This window comes from Hypanus sabinus, chromosome 7, assembly GCF_030144855.1.
Source record: "Hypanus sabinus isolate sHypSab1 chromosome 7, sHypSab1.hap1, whole genome shotgun sequence".
In the NCBI taxonomy this organism is placed as follows: Eukaryota; Metazoa; Chordata; class Chondrichthyes; order Myliobatiformes; family Dasyatidae; genus Hypanus; species Hypanus sabinus.
The window spans coordinates 146,134,466-146,153,094 of NC_082712.1; the positions used below are offsets into that span (position 1 = coordinate 146,134,466).

Below are 18,629 nucleotides of genomic sequence, written 5' to 3' on the forward strand. Positions count from 1 at the left end.
TGTAAAGCTGCTTGATGGTTTGGATCAGCTTCTGGCCCATGTTGTATCTCTTCATTATGGCCCAGGACTTGTGTATATGGCAATGAACATATTGCCTTTCTTGCAGAAGCATATAATACAAAGAAATATTCTCAATATTATACTTTGGGATGCCCTTCTTATACCTTTCATTTGCATCTTTGTATACTGGAGATTATCTTGTATTTTTATTTAAATTGAATAGGCTTGTTGAGTAAACTGAATTCTGTTATCTTTTAGAGGAGTAGTTACTGGAAGCTTCTGCTGTGTGCACTTAATTAGAAATCTCATATTTCTCGTGTTTCTTCATGTAAAAGGAGGCTGATGAGCCCCGATGAAGGGTTTCAGGCCAAAATGTCTTTTCCATAGATGCTGCCTGGCCTGCTGAGTACCTTCCAGCATTTTGTGTGTGCTCCTTGGATTTCTAGCATCTGCAGATTTTTTTTGTTTTAAAGGAGGCTATTGGCTTATCAGGTCTATGCCAATTCTGAGAGTTATTCCATCTATTGCCTTCCCTACTTGTTTCCTTTAACCTTATCTCTTCTCATGCCCATTTATATCTATCTGCCCCAGAGCATGTCTGCTGTTCCAACAGTTTATCATTGCTGTATGATCAAAGATGCCAGCTGAGCCCTCCACACCCCTATCCTCGTTCTGGTAAATCAGGCCAGAGTAGGTTATGTTTGTGCTCCCTGCATGCAAACAGTAGCTGAAACAGGAGGATCTGGTACCAAAGCACATACAATGTTGGTCTGAGAAACGGATAAGCTTCTGTTTCTGCTTTGAGTTGGTAGACACGTCCATGTTTACAGTCTCAGCTGCCTAGATGCTAACCTACATGAGTATTTACTACCATTACAGATGTTATCAGTAAGCGTGTTGAGGACTGTGTACCAAAGAGGACAATCCGGGTGTTCCCAAACCAGAACCCTGAATGAGCTGGGAAAGCCATTCCTGAGTGAGGTCTAGGTCCCCAGCATTCAAATCAGGTAATCTGACCTTTAAAAGAAATCGAGACATGACCCCCATAAAGCAATCAGAGATGCTAGGAAACAGAGTCAGTTTAGAATCTAGTACCTGACTAGTCACATTTGTTGCAGGATTTAGATGATATAATGGTTTGCAAAATGAAGTTGAGGAGCATCACAAAGAATAGCATATCCCTTCCTGATGAGCTTAATGCATTCTGTAAATGTTTTTAACAGAAGATAATGGACACCCTTCCCAAAAACCTCCCAGGCACCTGAACCCATAGTCACTGTTGTGGATTTAAGATCAGTTCAGGAGAGTGAACCCTTGGAAAACATCTGGCCCAGATGGTATCCCTGGCCATGTCCTTAGATCTCTGCAGATCAGATGGCAGGGTATTGGCAATTTGACCTCTCGTTGCTTCAATTTGTGGTTCCCACCTGCTTTATGAAGTCTGCTGTCATCTTGGTATCTAGGGAAAAACAAGATATGTGTCTTAACAACTACTGTCCAGTGGATTTGACATTTATTATTGGTCATGAAGTGCTTCAAGTGGCTATCATGACATACATTAGCTCCAGCATTCCAGACATCCTTGATGTACTGCAATCCTCCTCTAGCTGAAACAGTAAGATCTGGTCTGTCAAAACTCCTCTACTTTCTCAGGAAGCTAAAAAAAAAATTGGCATGTCTCTGTCAGGTCTTACCAATCATTATTGAGGCATCATATGAAGCATCCTTTCTGGATGCATAATGCCTTGGTATGGCAACTGCTCTGCCTTTGCAAGAAATTTCAGTGGGTTGAGGACACAGCTCAGCGCATCACAGAAATCAGCCTTCGCTGTATGGATTCTGTCTATACTTCATGATGCCTCAGCAAAGCAACCAGCATAATTAAAGACCTACCCACTTCAGACATTCTTTTTTCTCTCCTCTTCTATCGGGCAGAAGATAGAAAAACCTGAAATCATGTACCATTGGGTTCAAGTATAGCTTTTGTCTGGCCGTTAAAAGACTATTAAATGGTTCCCTAGAATAAGGTGGATTCTTGACCTTACCATGTATCTTGTTATGATCTTGCACCTTACGTGCACTGCACTTGATCTGTAACTGTTATACTTCACTCTGCATTGTATTGTTTTACCTCGCTTTACCTCAATGCACTGTGTATTGATTTGATATATATGAACGATATACAAGAAAAGTTTTTTCACTGTATGTCGGTACATGTGACAATAGCCAACCAATTCCAATACTTGTACATTGTGAATAAGTTATAATAGCCAGTAAACCTACCAACCAGCATGACTTTGTCATGTGTGTGTATGGGGGCATGGGCAGTAAGGAAGTAAAACCCTGTTTTACTGTGTATGTGAACTGAACATAGTATTTATTTACTTATCGAGATACAATGCGGCATAGGTCCTTCTGGCCCTTCGAGCTGTGCTGCCCAGCAATCCCTCGGTATAATCCTAACCTAATCAGTGAACAGTTTACACTGACAATTGCCAACCAGTATATCTGGACAATGGGAAGAAAACAAAGTACTCAGAGAAAACCCACCCAGTCTTGGGGAGCATGTATAAACTCCTTACAGGCAGTGGGGCATGCACCATTAAGCAACAGGATGTGGAGAATTGTGAGAGGGAGCAGAATGGGTAGTTAGTTAGCTGCAAAATAACCAAGGAATCGCAAGAACCTATTTGTTGCCATTAACGTATTGAACCACACTCGAAGTACAATATCAAAATTTGAGTAGGGTTCAAATTGGAGGTATCATTGCTTCATAGGAAGACTGATGCAATACAGGAAGATATCAATACATCTTAGAATGGGGTTGCACTTTTTGAAAATAACTTCGAAGTAGGTTTATTCAGGAAATAAATTTGGTATAAGAGGAATTTAGAAGAATCACTCATTGAATCATCAAAAGTGGTAATAGACTTGCACTGTTATTTTTTTTCCAAGACAGATCTGAAAAGCAGCAAAACCATGTCAAATTTTGTATAGAATTTGAATTAGTCTGTGCTGGGGTACTAGTTGTGGTCTCCATGTTATAGAACAGTTGCAGAAAAATATTGGAATAATATCATATCTTATATGTATTGGGAAAGATTAAATAGTTTGTGACTCTTTTCTCTAGAAGACATGCTTACAGAGTCTTTAAAATAAAGTATGGGTTTGATAAATAGATGTGAAGTTGTTTCCACCTACATTTGCAAAAATAATTGGTGGTCAGAAGTGTAAATTTGTCACCAGGATATACACTGATATTTCAGTTGGCCTCCAGAATGCTTTTCATGGGTCCTTAAAGAATCTGTGGTAAAGGGGCCATTGTGTACAGAGAAATGTGTTACTGATGGTATTGCTGTGCTACAAATGTGGTGCACTCTACTATCCTTACCTGAGTTAAGAACCTGCATACAAAGAGTGGGGTAAAAGCAGCTTGTGTAATATCTAACAGCTAGTGATTTGAGAGACCATGCAGTTTACTAACACGTGGGACAGGTGTCCCAGATCTAATGCTGAGGCCCACTCCTCAGCTGCACTATCGGGTAACCACTCCACATTAAGCCATGGAAATTTAAAGTTCAAAGTAAGTTTAATATCAAAGTACATATATGACACCATATATAACCCAAAGATTCATTTTCTTGTGGGCATATTCAATAAATCCAATAACCATAATCGAATTAATGAAAGACCACACTGATAAGGCAGGCAACCTGTCTGCAAAAGACAACAAATTGTGCAAGTACAAAATGGAAAAATAACAACAAATAAATACCCCATAAATATTGCGAACATGAAATGTAGGGTCCTTGAAAGTGAGTCCATAAGTTGTAGGAACAGTTCAATGATGGGGTAAGTGAAGTTGAGTGAAATTATCTACTCTGGTTCAAGAGCCTGATGGTTGAGGGGTAATAACTGCTCCGGAACCTGGTGGTGTGAATCATGAGGCACCTGTACCACCTTCATGTTGGCAGCAGTGAGAAGAGCATGACCTGGAAAGTGGGGGTCCCTGATGATGGATGCTGCTTTCCTGTGACAACATTCTGTATAGGTGTGCTTTACCCATGATGGACAGGGGAATATCCACTACTTTTTGTAGGATTTTGACTGGCTTGACTTGTCACCTTCTATCTAGACCTTCTTCCCCTCCCCCTCCTTTTTATTCTGGTATCTTCCCCTTTTCAGTGCTGAAGAAGGGTCTCAGCCTGAAAGGCCAACTATTTATTTATTTGGATAGACATTGCCTGACTTGCTGAGTTCCTCCAACATTTTGTCTGTTACTCCTGATTTTCAGTATCTGCAGAGTCTCTTGTGTTTAGAAATTTTTCCTTGTCTCTTTTTTTAGATGTGTGCTTCCTTATTCTAAGACCATATTCTCTGGTACTAGAGTCTCTCGTAAGGGAGACTATCTTAGCATTTATTCTATGAAGTTTTAATAGGATTGCTTCTCATAAATTCCAATGAGCACATTGTAAGACATTCCCTCCTTTTGTGGAATCTTCCTAATGAAACTTTTCTGACTTTCCTCCAATGATATATCTTGAGTAAGGGAAACCAAAACTAAACTATGTTCTCGGTGTGGTTTCCCTAGTGTTCTGTACATTTTTAATATGGCTGATCTAATTTACATTCCAACATCCTTGAAACAAAAACTGCTATTCATTATCCTTCCCAATTACCTGCTGACTGATTTGGAAGGAAGAATAATAAAATAGCTTATTATTGTAATAGTGAAAGACTCTTTGTTCTGCTGAGCATTGTTGCCATGCTAATTTGACACCAGAATATGTGGCAACAGGTGAGGTGGGCTGTCACCAGCATCTCCCTAGGTTGTGTTGGTTGTTAATGCAAACGACACATTTCACTGTGTGTTGCGATGTATGTGATAAATAAAATTGAATCTAAATGATAGATAATGGTCCAACCATTTTCTTTGACTGGCTTCTTTGAATTGAAATGTATTTCTTTGAACAACCATGGTCATAAGTCAGCTAAGTAACATTTGGAGAATTAAATATCAACACTGTGTTCAATTGTTTTTCTTATTCTGTAACATCTTTGAGACTTAAACCATTGAATGAGAAAATACTGATTGGTTGTTAAGTTGCTGGATTCATTCTGCTTTTTTGCAGGTGAGATTTAACTGGTTAATTTTCCACTGAGTGTACATGGCAAAATTCTGGAGTTGTGACTGTGGTTAGAGGCACAGCTGATCTTCAGCACAAGTTATCAGTATATTTGAATGTTGTCATTACCCATAACCTTTGCAGTATGCAGTGCAGTCAGTTGTTTCGTGGGTCACATGGAATAAACTAAATTGGCTGAAGGCTAAATCATTTCATCTGTTGCTATTGTCTTGCATTCTGCTTTTTTCACCAAAACAAATTTAAAGTTCAAACATGGTGCATGTCCTCTCTTGAAGAAGGGTCTCGGCCTAAAACATCGACTGTTTATTCATTTCCATGGATGCTGCCTGGCTGCTGAGTTTCTCCAACATTTTGTGTGTTGCTCTGGATTTCCAGCATCTGCAGAATCTCATGTGTTAAGTTAGTGTTTATCCTCTTTCTTTGGTTAAGAGAACAAATACTTAATATTAGCTAGAGATTAAAGTTTGAGCTATTTTTCCTGATTAGTATTTTTGTTTACTGATTACTTTTCGTTGTACAGTATTTACCTGTTATCAGGGGAAGCTTATCTTGATTTTTGATGAAATTAAGTTAGTTTGTTTTTAAACTGTTCAATCGTAGATGCACTGACTTCTATATTTTTACTGTTTTTTTTTAAATTAGTGCATCATGTTTTGGAAGTTTGATCTTCACACGTCATCCCATATAGACACGCTCCTCGATAAGGAAGATGTGACTCTTACTGAATTAATGGATGAGGAAGATATTTTGCAGGAATGTAAAGCTCAGAACCGTAAACTGTTGGATTTTCTGGTCAGGTCGCAGAGTATGCATGATCTTGTTACGTACATCACCCAGGAGCCACCAGATGACATGGATGAAAAAGTGAAATACAAGTAAGAATATCTTATTATAGGAAATGTTTACATTTAAAGATGTTCCTACCTGAATGAAGTTTATTAAACTAGATTGGTTTTTGAAATGTGTGCTTCCAAATTGATATTAATATAGAGACTGGAGCTTTCGGCTCTTGAGGATAAGAAATGCCAGATTTACTTAACTTTTCATTACCCAATTATGTACCAGAAAAGTTATTATTATATTAGTAAAATAAATTGGTCATGCTTTTCATATTCTTAAGGACAATTTGCTAGATCCTGGCATCTGTAGTTTTTAAGTTTTACATTTATACTTTTGCAGAAATAGGTAAGCTAGTTAATTAGTCCAATAAGAATTCAAATTTGTCTGAGCTGGTGAAACATCAACATTGCAGAAATTTTATTTTTTGTATTTATCTTCTTCCATCCTAGTCTCACTATCTTTTTTAAGCCCTTTATATCATTTGTCTGATATAATAGCAAAAGCAGTCATTTTCATGTGTGAACCAAGACAATGGTTTTCACTGGTTGGTTGAAACATTTAAGTTTAACCTTGCTGAATACTAGCCCGCATTTTTTTTTCATGGGCATTGAGTGAGACCAAGGTAAAATTTCCCTTGGGACATGTTATTGAGGCCAATTGCAGTAGTCTAATTCAACTAATGTAGCATAAAGGAGAAATAAAACACAGATAGCTATTGTTTTCTTTGTTAGCTGGATGCCATTAGGAAAATAAAAATATGGCTGTACTTATAAAGTAACTACAAAAAATCAGTCTATTCTTAAATTTATTTGATTCTAGTAACTCTCCTATTTCGTTCATGGGAGATGCCCATTTCTTGCCATGTTACAAGTTTTAATGTCCATTCCTAATTGCCATTGGAAAAAGGGATACAGAGCAGCCTTATGGATCTGTAGTCATTGTAGTGAAGGTTCTGCCACAATGTAATTTCATTCAAAGTTTAAAATAAATATATTATCAAAGTACTTGTACAGTATTTCACCATATACAACCCGGAGGTTCATTTTCTTGTGGGCATACTCAATAAAGAAATAAACATCATAGAATCAGTGAAAGACTGCACTAATAGGGTAGACAGCCAGTATGCAAAAGACAACAATCTGTGCAAATGCAAAAGGGTAGAAACAAATTAAAAGGAAGAATAATAATAATAAGCGATAAATGGAAGTCTATAGGTTGTGCATCCAACTTTTTGTAGGATTTTTCTGTTCAAACAAATTGGTGTATCCATAACAGGCTGCGATGTAGCCAGTCAGTATACTCTCCACCAAACATCTTTAGATGTCAGTCAAAGTTTTATGGTTTAAAGTCATGTAGAACCTTCACAAACCTCTAGGAAAGTAGAGGCGCTGCCATGCTTTCTTTGTAATTGTACTTGTGTGGTGGGCCAGGACAGGTCCTCTGAAATGATAACACTAAAGAATTTAAGTTGCTGACCCTCTCCACTTTTGATCTCCCGTGAGGATTGACTCATGGATCTCTGGTTTCATCCTCCTGAAGTCAATAATCGGCTCATTGATCTTGCTGATACTAGGTAAGAGGTTGTTGCAGCACACTCAGCCAGTTTTTCGGTCTCTCTCCTATATGCTGATTTGTCCCTACCTTTTGATTTGGCCTACGACTGTGGTGTCATCAGCAAACTTAAATATAGCATTAGAGCTGGAGCAGAGAGCTAAGTACACAGTCTTGTGGTGCACTTGTACTGATGGAGATTGTGGAGGAGGTGTTGTTGCCAATCTGAACTGACTCTGGTCTGCAAGTGAGGAAATCAAGGATCCATTTGCACAAGGAGATTTTGAGGCCAATGTCTTGAAGCTTATTGATTAGTTTTGAGGGGATGATAGCATTGAATGCTAAGCTGTAGTCAATAAAGAGTATCCTGATGTATGCACCTTTGCTGTCCAGATGTTCCAAGGTTGAGTGAAATGGTATCTGCTGTGGGCCTGTTGTGACGGTCGGCAAATTGGAGTGGATCCAAGTCACCTCTCAGGCAGCAGTTGATATGTTTCATCTTCAACCTCTCCAAACATTTCATTGCTGTGGATGTAAGTGCTATTGGATGATAGTTATTGAGGAGGAACTTATTTCCAAGTCAGGATAATGTGTAACTTGGAGACTGTATCTGTGGACCTTGGACAAGAGTTGTAAAGTGATACAGACCCTTTAGTTAAATCTATCCTTATCCAGCAAATTGTTCACCTAGATAGTTCCAATGTTTCATATTCAGCCTTTATCTCTCTAAGCTCCTCTTGTCCATGTACCTATCCAAATTCTTCTTAAATAACACTATTGTAACTGGTTCAACCACTTCCTCTGGCAGCTCAATCCAAATAAACATCACCCTCTGCATTAATTATTTCCTCATTCACCCTAAATTTATGCCCCCACGTATTGGACTCTCTTACCCTAGTGGGAAAAAGACTGTTACCATCCACCTTATCCCTGTCTCTCATAATTTCAAATATTTGTATAAAACCACCCCTTATCCTCCTATGTTCTAAGGAATAAAGCAGTAGCTTGACCCGCTTCTTCTTATAACTCAGGCTCTCTAGTCCTAGCTACATCCTGATAAGACTTTTCTGCACATTCCAATTTAACCAAATCTTTTGTATAACAGGTACTCCAAGTGCAGCCTCACCAGTAACTTGCACTAAACATAATGTTACAAGTTCTTTTCAATGTTCAGATTGAAGAAGACCTGTGTGCTAATTCACTTATCATCACCTTGCTGTTCTGTGGTGCAGCTTTCAATGAGCCATGCTCTTTTACTCCTTAGCCTCTTTGTTCTGTTACACCGTTTAGTGCCCTACCATGCCCCACAGCAAGAATGAAAGCTTCTATTTCTATATGTATTGTACCTGTAAGGTATTCAAGACCTTCAACTAATTCCCAGGAGCAATGTTACTCAAAAAAGGTTGATACCAAACTAAGTTCATTAAAATTTTGATAAAACTGCACATTTGGTATTTTTAAGTAGACTATCTGAATTTCTGAACTCTTGAGGAGCGGACTGTAAAACAGAACTCGGTGAGCCGTATACTAAAAAAACATGCCTCATTGCAGAAAGTTCCTAGCTTGGTTCTTCATGGCATATCCAGTAACCAGAAGCTATGGCTCCAGTTCTATACTCAGCAGTAATCTGAAAATTTCTCTCTGTTTCTAGCCTATTTCTGATGGAGTCCTGTGTCTATGGGATCCCCTTTTATTCTTCAGTACTCCAGTGAATATAAGCCTGACTGATCTCTGATAACCCAGGCATCTGTTCAGTGAACTTAACTATAGCAAGAAGATCCTCCTTTGAGTAAAGAGTGCATACATAACTCCAGATGTGGTTTCCTCAAGAGGCACTGCATCTGTAGCAAGATTTCCTTGCCTTGTTGTCGAATCCTCTTGCAATAAAGGCTAACATGTTATTTGTCTTCCTGTTTGCTGTACCTGAATGCTTCCTTTCAGCAACATCCTTTTTGTTTTGTATCACCATGCAGTTAAATTAAGCTGATATAGTGATACAGGTGGTACTGCTGTATATGTTGTAGACAGATATATTGAAAATTTCCATCGAGTTCCGCCAGCAGTTTGTTTTTAAATGTGCTGTATTTAAGTTTGCTGACGACACCACTGTTGTTGGCCGAATCAAAGATGGTAATAAATCAGAATATATGAGGGAAAATGAAAATCTGGTTGAGTAGTGCCACAACAACAGTCTCAACAAAACCACCACAACAACAAAACCAAAGAGCTGATTATCAACTACAGGAGGAAGAAGCTGGAAGCCCATGAGCCAGTCCTCAACAGAGGATTGGTCCTGGGACCAGCATGTAAGTACAATCACCCAAAAGGCATAACAGCACCTCTATTGTCTTAGAAGTTTGCTTAGATTTAGAATGTCACCAAAAACTGACTAACTTCTATTGATGCACTTGGAGAATATCCTAAATGTTTGCATTATGACCTGGTATAGAAAACACCAATGTCCAGTAATAGAAAAGGTTACAGACAGTGGTGGATGCAGCCCTATCCATTACAGGTAAATGCCTCCCCATCATTTAAAACATGTAATAGAGTTTTGACCAATGACCAGTCTGGACATCAGAAGTTTGAGAGGAGGTGATTTCACTCAGGTCCACAGACCAAGTAGAAAAAGGCAGCAATGGGTCACGATGGTGTAATTGAGCTCTGACCATCAAGCAGTCAGTGTCTGGGATTGATTAGCAATCGTCACAACAGCCCTCATCTGAGCGGACAGAGTCAGAGTGGTGATCTTGAGGCTTTAGCTCTTTGAGACTTCAACGAAGAGAGGTTTCAGTCAAAGGAGACAAAAAAGAGGAGTTGTAGGTTAAGTTTTTTTTTCTTCCTTTATTTCTGCTCAGCAAGGACAGTAGAGGTGCCAGGCAGGATAGTAGAATGCTTCTCTTGTGGGATGTGGGAAGGCAGGGAAACCCCCAGAGGTGCAGATAGAGGTCCAGCTTCTAACAATCTGTGTTAAGGAGTTGGAGCTCAAACTGGATGAACACTGGATCATTCAGGAGGTTGAAGGGGTGATAGGGCATATAGAGAGGTAGTTACACCCAAGGTGCAGGACACAGGAAACTGGGTGACAGGAAGTGGCTAGATTCAGGGTTTCTGTCAGATTTCTCCTGCTGTATAGCTAGAGTAGTGAGAATGGATTCCAGGTCAGCTCATCATCCAAGATGTGGGAGATCTGGGAGACCTCCAGTCTTGCATGTCTGAGAACTGTAGCTGATTGACCTTCAGCTCATATAGACAATAGACGCAGAAGTAGACCATACAGCCCTTCGAGCCTGCACCGCCATTTTGAGATCATGGCTGATCATCTACTATCAATACCCGGTTCTTGCCTTGTCCCCATATCCCTTGATTCCCCTATCCATAAGATACCGATCTAGCTCCTTCTTGAAAGCATCCAGAGAATTGGCCTCCACTGCCTTCCGAGGCAGTGCATTACAGACCCCCACAACTCTCTGGGAGAAGTAGTTTTTCCTTAACTCTGTCCTAAATGACCTACCCCTTATTCTCAAACCATGCCCTTTGGTACTGGACTCTCCCAGCATCTGGAACATCTTTCCTGCTTCTATCTTGTCCAATCCCTTAATAATCTTATATGTTGCAATCAGATCCCCTCTCAATCTCCTTAATTCCAGCATGTACAAGCCCAGTCTCTCTAACCTCTCTGTGTAAGACAGTCCTGACATCCCAGGAGTTAACCTTGTGAATCTACGCTGCACTTCCTCTATAGCCAAGATGTCCTTCCTTAACCCTGGAGACCAAAACTGTACACAATACTCCGTGGTCTCATCAGGGCCCTGTACAAATGCAAGAGGATTTCCTTGCTCTTGTACTCAATTCCCTTTGTAATAAAGGCCAACATTCCATTAGCCTTCTTCACTGCCTGCTGCACTTGCTCATTCGCCTTCAGTGACTTATGAACGAGGACCCCTAGATCTTTGTATTTCTCCCTTACCCTACTTTACACTGTTCAGATAATAATCTGCCTTCCTGTTCTTACTCCCAAAGTGGATAACTTCACACTTATTCACATTAATCATCATCTGCCAAGTATCTGCCCACTCACCCAGCCTATCCAAGTCACTGTGAATTCTCTTAACATCCTCATCACATGTCACACTGCCACCCAGCTTAGTATAGGAGGATGAGAACCACAGTTAAGAAGCCACACCCATGTTGCAGGAGGCAGATAGCTGGGTGGCTCTCAAGAGGAAAGGGAATAGACAATTGTGCAAAGTATCCCTCTGGTCATTCCCCGCAATGTCAAGTATACTACTATGCATATTTTTTTTGGTGGATGGGAACCTATCGGGGAAGCGAATGCAGCAGATCACTGGCAATGAGTATGGCCTTTTGGCCCAGGTGTGATAGGCAGGGTGTTCACTCTTTATGGGTAACAGATAGGAGCTTTTGTGGACATTAAAGAGACTCGAATGATCTGCTGTGCCATGGTCAGTGGCATCTCAGATTGGATCCACAGCATTATAAGGGTGGGGCGAGGTGATCAGCCAGAAGCTGTGGTACATATTAGTACCAGTGACATACACTCAGTGGCCACTTTTTTAGGTATGCTTGTATACCTGCTCGTTAAGGCAAATATCTAATCAGCCAATCATGTAGCATCAATTTAATGTAAAAAAAAAACATGCAAACATAGTCAAGAGCTTCAGTTGTTGTTCAGATCAAACATAAGGATGGGGAAAAAATGTGATCTAAGTGACTTTGACTATGGAATGATTGTTGGTGCCAGATGGGGTGGTTTGAGTATCTCAGAAGCTACTGATCTGGGATTTTTATGCAAAACCGTCTCTAGAGTTTGCAGAGAACGGTACAGAAAACATCTGGTGAATGGCTGTTCTGTGGGTGAAAATGCCTTGTTAATGAGAGAGGTCAGAGAGGAATGGTCATTCTGGTTCCAGGTGATAGGAAGGCGACAGTAACTCAAATAACTATGCATTACAACAGTAGTGTGCAGAAGAGCATCTCTGAATGCATAACATGTAGAACCTTGAAGTGGCTGGAGTACAGCAGAGGACCACCAACATACACTCAGAGGCCACTTTATTAGGTACAGGAGTTAATTAATATAGTGGCACTAAGTATAAGTAGGAAAAGGGTTAAGGTTCTGAAGAGAAAATTTAGGCGTCTAGAAATCTGTTGAAGATTGAAAAGCCTAGATAGAAGCGGTCTGGAGAGGACTCCGTTAGGAGGGGATGGTCTAGGACCCGAGAGCACAGCCTCAGAAGAGAACATCCCTTTAGAACAGAGTTGAGGAGGAATTTCTTTTGCTAGAATCTGTGGAATTAATTGCTACATATGGCTGTAGAGGTCAAATCATTGGGTATATTTAAAGTGGAGGTTGAAATGTTCCTGATTAGTATGGGTGTCAAAAGGTTACAGAGAAGGGGCAGGAGAATGGAATGGAGAAGGAAAATAAATCAGCTATGATTGAATGGTGGAATAGACTACGTGGGCTAAATAGCCTATTTCTTCTTCTCCTTTCTCTTATGGATATTACGAGGAATGGACCAGCTTCTATTGTGATGAGGACTTGAACCAATCCTTCTCGGTTACAGTTTTAGATTCCCTAATGTAACAGATTCATTTCAAATAGTGTCTTGTAAAGTATTCAGCCTCCAACCCTTTGTTCACATAAATATTACCACAGGGATTTTCATCAGTTTTTTTGTGAATCTCGTGTTTTTTTTCCACAGTAGAGCCCAAAAAAGCAGGGAAAACTGCAAAGCATGAAAAACTAGGAAGTTCAAAAACTGAAATGTCAGCAGTTCAAAAGTATTTATCCCCCTTTGCGCAGTGCTTAGTTGAACCATCTCTCGCAGCTGCTACAGCCAGTAGTCATTTTGGTTAAGTCTCTATTAACTTTGCACAATGTAATGGAACAAGTTTTACCTATTCCTCATAGCAAAATTGCACAAGCTGTGCCAGATTAGTTGGGGAGCGGAGGTGGACAGAAATCTAGAGGTCTTGCTAGAGATATTCCATTGGGTTAAGGTCAAGACTCTGATTGGGCCAATTAAGGACATCAATTTTCTTCATTTGAAGCCACCCCATGGTTGTTCCCCAGTTTAAGGTTTCTGGCAGAGCCTAGCTTGTTTTTTATCCAGGATCTCATTGTATTCAGCAGCATTCATCTTTAGATCAATCCAGACCAGACTTCCAGTTCCTCTGATGCAAAGCATCCCCATACCATGATGCTACCTCCACCATATTTTACAGTAGGGATGTTGTTAACTAGCTGATGCACAATAGCAGATTTATGCCACACATACTGTTCTAAAACAAAAGCCTATCCTTGCCAATAAAGACGTTGCATAGCTAAATGCGCAGTGTTAGTTTTATACCACATGTACTGCTTAAAAAAGCCTATCCTTGCCCATAAAGATTTTGCAAAGCTTCACTTAGAAGGTACTGTAAAGATGTGGAAGAAGGTCTTGTAGTCAGATGAGACTAAAGTGGAACTTGGCATAAATCTAATACTGTGTTCAGGATTGAATAGTGTGGGTCTACTTTGTATAGCTGCAGGAGAACTTTTACTTTTTAGTTTTCTAGTTCATTAGAAATAAACCAAGCACTTATGAGTGTTTTTAAATATCTTTTTTAAGAAATCATGACTTTTTAATGACTTATTCTGTAGGCACCAAAAACTTGGAATCCATTAGATCTAGTATTTCATCATGTAATAGGGAATCATTATAGAGTTTAAAATGTCATTTCCTTACACATGCCCATATTGAAAAATAGTTTTGAAAATGTTTTGAAATAACCAGAATTTGCTGCTGCTCTTATAAAATCAACAGCAGGTTGTTGCAAAATGCAGACTGGAAGATCCTTTATCAAACTTGACATAAAATGCTCTAAATATTTATTTTTCTAGATATCCCAACATATCGTGTGAACTACTTACTTCAGATGTAGCACAGTTAAATGATCGACTAGCAGAAGATGAACCTTTGCTTACAAGACTTTACAACTTTTTGCAGAATGACCCACCACTTAATCCTTTGCTTGCAAGTTTCTTCAGTAAGGTGTTAAGCATTCTTATAAGTAGGAAACCAGACCAGGTAGGGGATATGAACTAAATTTTAGTATTTATATAATTTTTAACATGTATTAATTGTTTCCAAGCTTTATTACTATAAAAGATGGAATGAAAATCATAGTACATTTTTTTGATTTGAATTACCGAGCCTTCAGACATTCGTCTCTAGTTCCTTGTACAGGTTGGTTTCAAATTTCTTTTGGGATCTCTCTAGTGAAATGTGTTGTTTTATAGATATTTTAAAATGCTTGTGTTGCCCTTCTCAATTGATGTGAGCTGAGGGCTTGCTGAGTAAGCACAAACATTTGGGATTCCCACATAGAAGCGTAAGCTAGATCTGTAACAATCAAGTATTGCTGTGATGATTGTACATTCTAGTATCAATTGTTTAGTGACAATGAAGTAAACTAATGATTTTCAAGATGTTTGTGCTACTTTACTCAGCATATGGCTCAGTAGTAGACATCAGCTGATTTATCCCCAGAACTTGTGCATGTAAATTTGACACAGATCCTCTGTCAGGTTAGATGTGGTGTGGATCCTGACAACATGAGATTAAATTCTCATTTAGACCATATGACATAGGAGTTGAATTAGGCCATTTGGCCTAATCCTCAACCCCACTCCCTGGCCTTCTCACCATAACCTTTGCCATGATCAATCAAGAACCTATCAAGCTCTGCCTTAAATACACCCAATGACCTGGTGTCCGCAGCTTCCTAAGGTAAATAAATTCCACAAATTCGCCACCTTCTGGCTAAAGAAATTTCTCTGCATCTCTGTTTTAAATGGATGCCCCTGTATCCTAAGGCTGTGCCCTTTGTCCTGGACTTCCCCACCATGAGAAACATCCTTTTCACATTTACTCTGTCTAGGCTTTTCAACATTCAAAAGATTTCAATGAGGTCTCTCCTCATCCTTCTAAATTCCAGCAAGTACAGACTCAGAGCTATCAAACGTTCTTCGTATGATAATCCTTTCATTCCCAGAATCATCCTTGTGAACTTCCTCTGAATCCTCTCCAATGCCAGCACATCTTGGATGAGGAACCCAGAACTGTTTACAGTACTCAAGGTGAGGCCTCACCAGTGCCATATAAAGCCTCAGTATCACATCCCTGCTCTTGTATTCTAGACCTCTTGAAATGTTTAACTTCACATTTTCAATATATTTTTATTATTTCTAATAATTTATACTGCTTATGAATGTTAAAGACCTGTCACAGATATTCAGAAACATTGTAAAAACTTGACAGCTTTAAGCAAAGCTGGAATATGGCTTTGATGTCTATCAGGGAATCTGTTAGCTATTTCATGAGGATGCCTTTTTCAGGCTTTTCTACTAGACCATATTATATGCAGCACCAGGGACTAGTGTGATAAGGCTTGGACATTGGATGGAAATGCTCTCAACCAACAATTTCACTGTTAATGGATACATACAAGATAAATGCAGGACAGTGGTAATCTTAGTCTTGTGCAGGTTGCAAGTCACAGTCAGGAAGATGCAGTGCATTTCATCATTCTGAATTAGTCCTTGCTGTTATGGCCAACTTGTGCAACTTTGCTGAAGATTAAATGGGTCGACCATTGCCATAAACAGTTGATTATTGAACAATGGAGTGATATACTATCCAATTTCTTCAAAAAGTTCAAAAACAATGTAAATCAAATTTGTCATCACAGGAACTCTATAAATGCATTTCTTTATGCATTTTACTGGAAGTAAAATGCATAAAGAAATGTTTTTAAAAATTAGCAGTTAGGCTTTTTTTGTAGTGCTTAACATTTGGTTAATGCCATAAATTGTTTTTAACCAATGTTGCACTGTATAGTTGAGCACTAAGGAGGATACTTTGTACTGAATATTATTTATATCTATGCATTCCTCAAATTTCCCCCTGAATTTGCTTAGCTCCGTGTCATAATTCTAAGCCCAAATAAATGATGAGATGATTATAATTTTTCACAATTGGCTTACACATTCTCATGAATTAATATACTCTTGCAGTCAGTTTTGCATTAAAAGTTGTTCTTCTGAGGTTGATTTATTTTTTCCCTGGATGTAGACGCAGACCTTATGCTTGTACAAATGTTTATAATAGAAACAACTGACGACTAGTGCAGTGTGTTTCATGTCATTAAAAAGAAAATTTAATTGTCTGTCATATTTATACATGTGCTGGCTCCAGTAAATACTTTGATTGTTAACTTCATCTGCTTTTTTTAGGTTAGAATAAAAATTATCTGCCAATGTAAAAGGAAATATAACTTTGTTCTTATAGATAAGTAAATTGTAAAATATTAGGCCAGAATTGGGACCCATAATGGATAAAAATGGGAACTTGTGCATGGATACCAAAGGATTTTGTTGAGGTACTGCAGTACAGTGCAAAAAGTATGAAGCATATATATAGTGCTAGGGTGCCTAAGACTTTTCTTTTGCACTATAATGTAGTAAACTTAGGTATTGCACTGTACTGCTGCCACAAAAAAATTAATGACGTGTGAGTGATGATAAACCTGATTCTTATATGGGTCTCTATTGTGGATTAAGAGTGAGAAGGGGGCAGGGAGAGGGAAATCATGGTTGGGAAAAGGGGATGGGAGAGGGGAAGGAACAGGAAGCACCAGAGAGACATTCTGCAATGATCAATAAACTAATTGTTTGGAATCCAATGAACTTGTTGTATAAGGCATTGGTGAGGCCGAATTTGGAGTATTGTGTGCTGTTTTGGTCACCTAATTACAGGAAGGATATTAATAAGGTTGAAAGAGTGCAAAGAAAATTTAAAAGGATGTTGCTGGGAATTGAGAAACTGAGTTACAGAGAAAGATTGAATAGGTTAGGACTTTATTCCCTGGAGCGTAGAAGAATGAGGGGAGATTTGATAGAGGTATATAAAATTATGATGGGTATAGATAGAGTGAATGCAAGCAGGCTTTTTCCACTGAGGCTAGGGGAGAAAAAAAAACAGAGGACATGGGTTAAGGGTGAAGGAAAAGTTTAAAGGGAACATTAGGGGGGACCTTCTTCACACAGAGTGTGGTGGGAGTGTGGAATGAGCTGCCAGATGAAGTGGTAAATGCGGACTCACTTTTAACATTTTAAAAAAAACTTGGACAGGTGTATGGAGGGATATGGTCCAGGTGCAGGTCAGTGGGACTAGGCAGAAAAATGATTTGACTCAGCCAAGAAGGGCCAAAAGGCCTGTTTCTGTGCGGTAATGTTCTTTGGCCTAGTGTCTCAGGGCTGGGCGTGTTTGCACCTGCGCCATCTTCCTCCTCTGCCACCTGGCCTACACCCCTCCTACGGCGCTCCACCCTCACCATTCCCAACATTCTTTGCTCCACATTGACATATGTAGAGTTTTGCTCAGTTTTGTGGTTCATTAGGAAAAGGCTGCATACAAAGAAATAGTGAAAGAAGATCAAATACGAGGAAATCTGCAGTGCTGGGAATTCAAGCAACACACATAACATGCTGGTGTAACGCAACAGGCCAGGCAGCATATATAGGGAGAAGTGCTGTCAACATTTCGAGCTGAGACCCTTCGTCAGGACTAACTGAAAGGAAAGATAGTAAGAGATTTGAAAGTAGGAGGGGGAGGGGAAAATGCGAAAACAAGTGAAAGAAGATACTGGGTACAGTAAACGTTTATACATCAGTGTCTTAGGAAAAGCTGACTGAGTTGTGTCCCTACATTTTGAGGGGATTATTTAGACATTCACTACGATTGAGATGTTGCAGAGAACTGGCAAGTAGCAAAGATCGCTCCTTGGTTTAAAAAGGGTAAGTATAAGCCTAAGCAATTGTAGGAAAGTTTTCAGAAACATTAATTCAGGGTAAGATTTGAGTCACTTAGAGAAAAGTGGATTATTTAAGGCAGGTAAATAACATTTAATTAATTTAATATAACTTTTTAAAGAGGCAGTGGATAGAGTTGCAGTACTTGGCATGATACGTAACATAGAACACTACAGCACAGTACAAACATTCCAGCCTATGATGTGCCA

At 39.3% G+C, this 18,629-nt stretch overlaps 1 protein-coding gene across 3 annotated transcripts in view; it reads left to right on the forward strand.

Annotated features, from left to right (window-relative positions):
* The window catches only part of ppp6r3 (protein phosphatase 6, regulatory subunit 3), a 137,715-nt gene that overhangs the window by 21,030 nt on the left and 98,056 nt on the right, over nucleotides 1–18,629 (forward strand). For all 3 annotated transcript variants that reach the window (XM_059975923.1, XM_059975924.1, XM_059975925.1), the window contains exons 2-3: nucleotides 5,790–6,022; nucleotides 14,449–14,635. In XM_059975923.1, coding sequence (XP_059831906.1) covers nucleotides 5,796–6,022; nucleotides 14,449–14,635 — 414 coding nt within the window. In that variant the 5' untranslated portion in view covers nucleotides 5,790–5,795. The remainder of the gene's footprint in view (nucleotides 1–5,789; nucleotides 6,023–14,448; nucleotides 14,636–18,629) is intronic.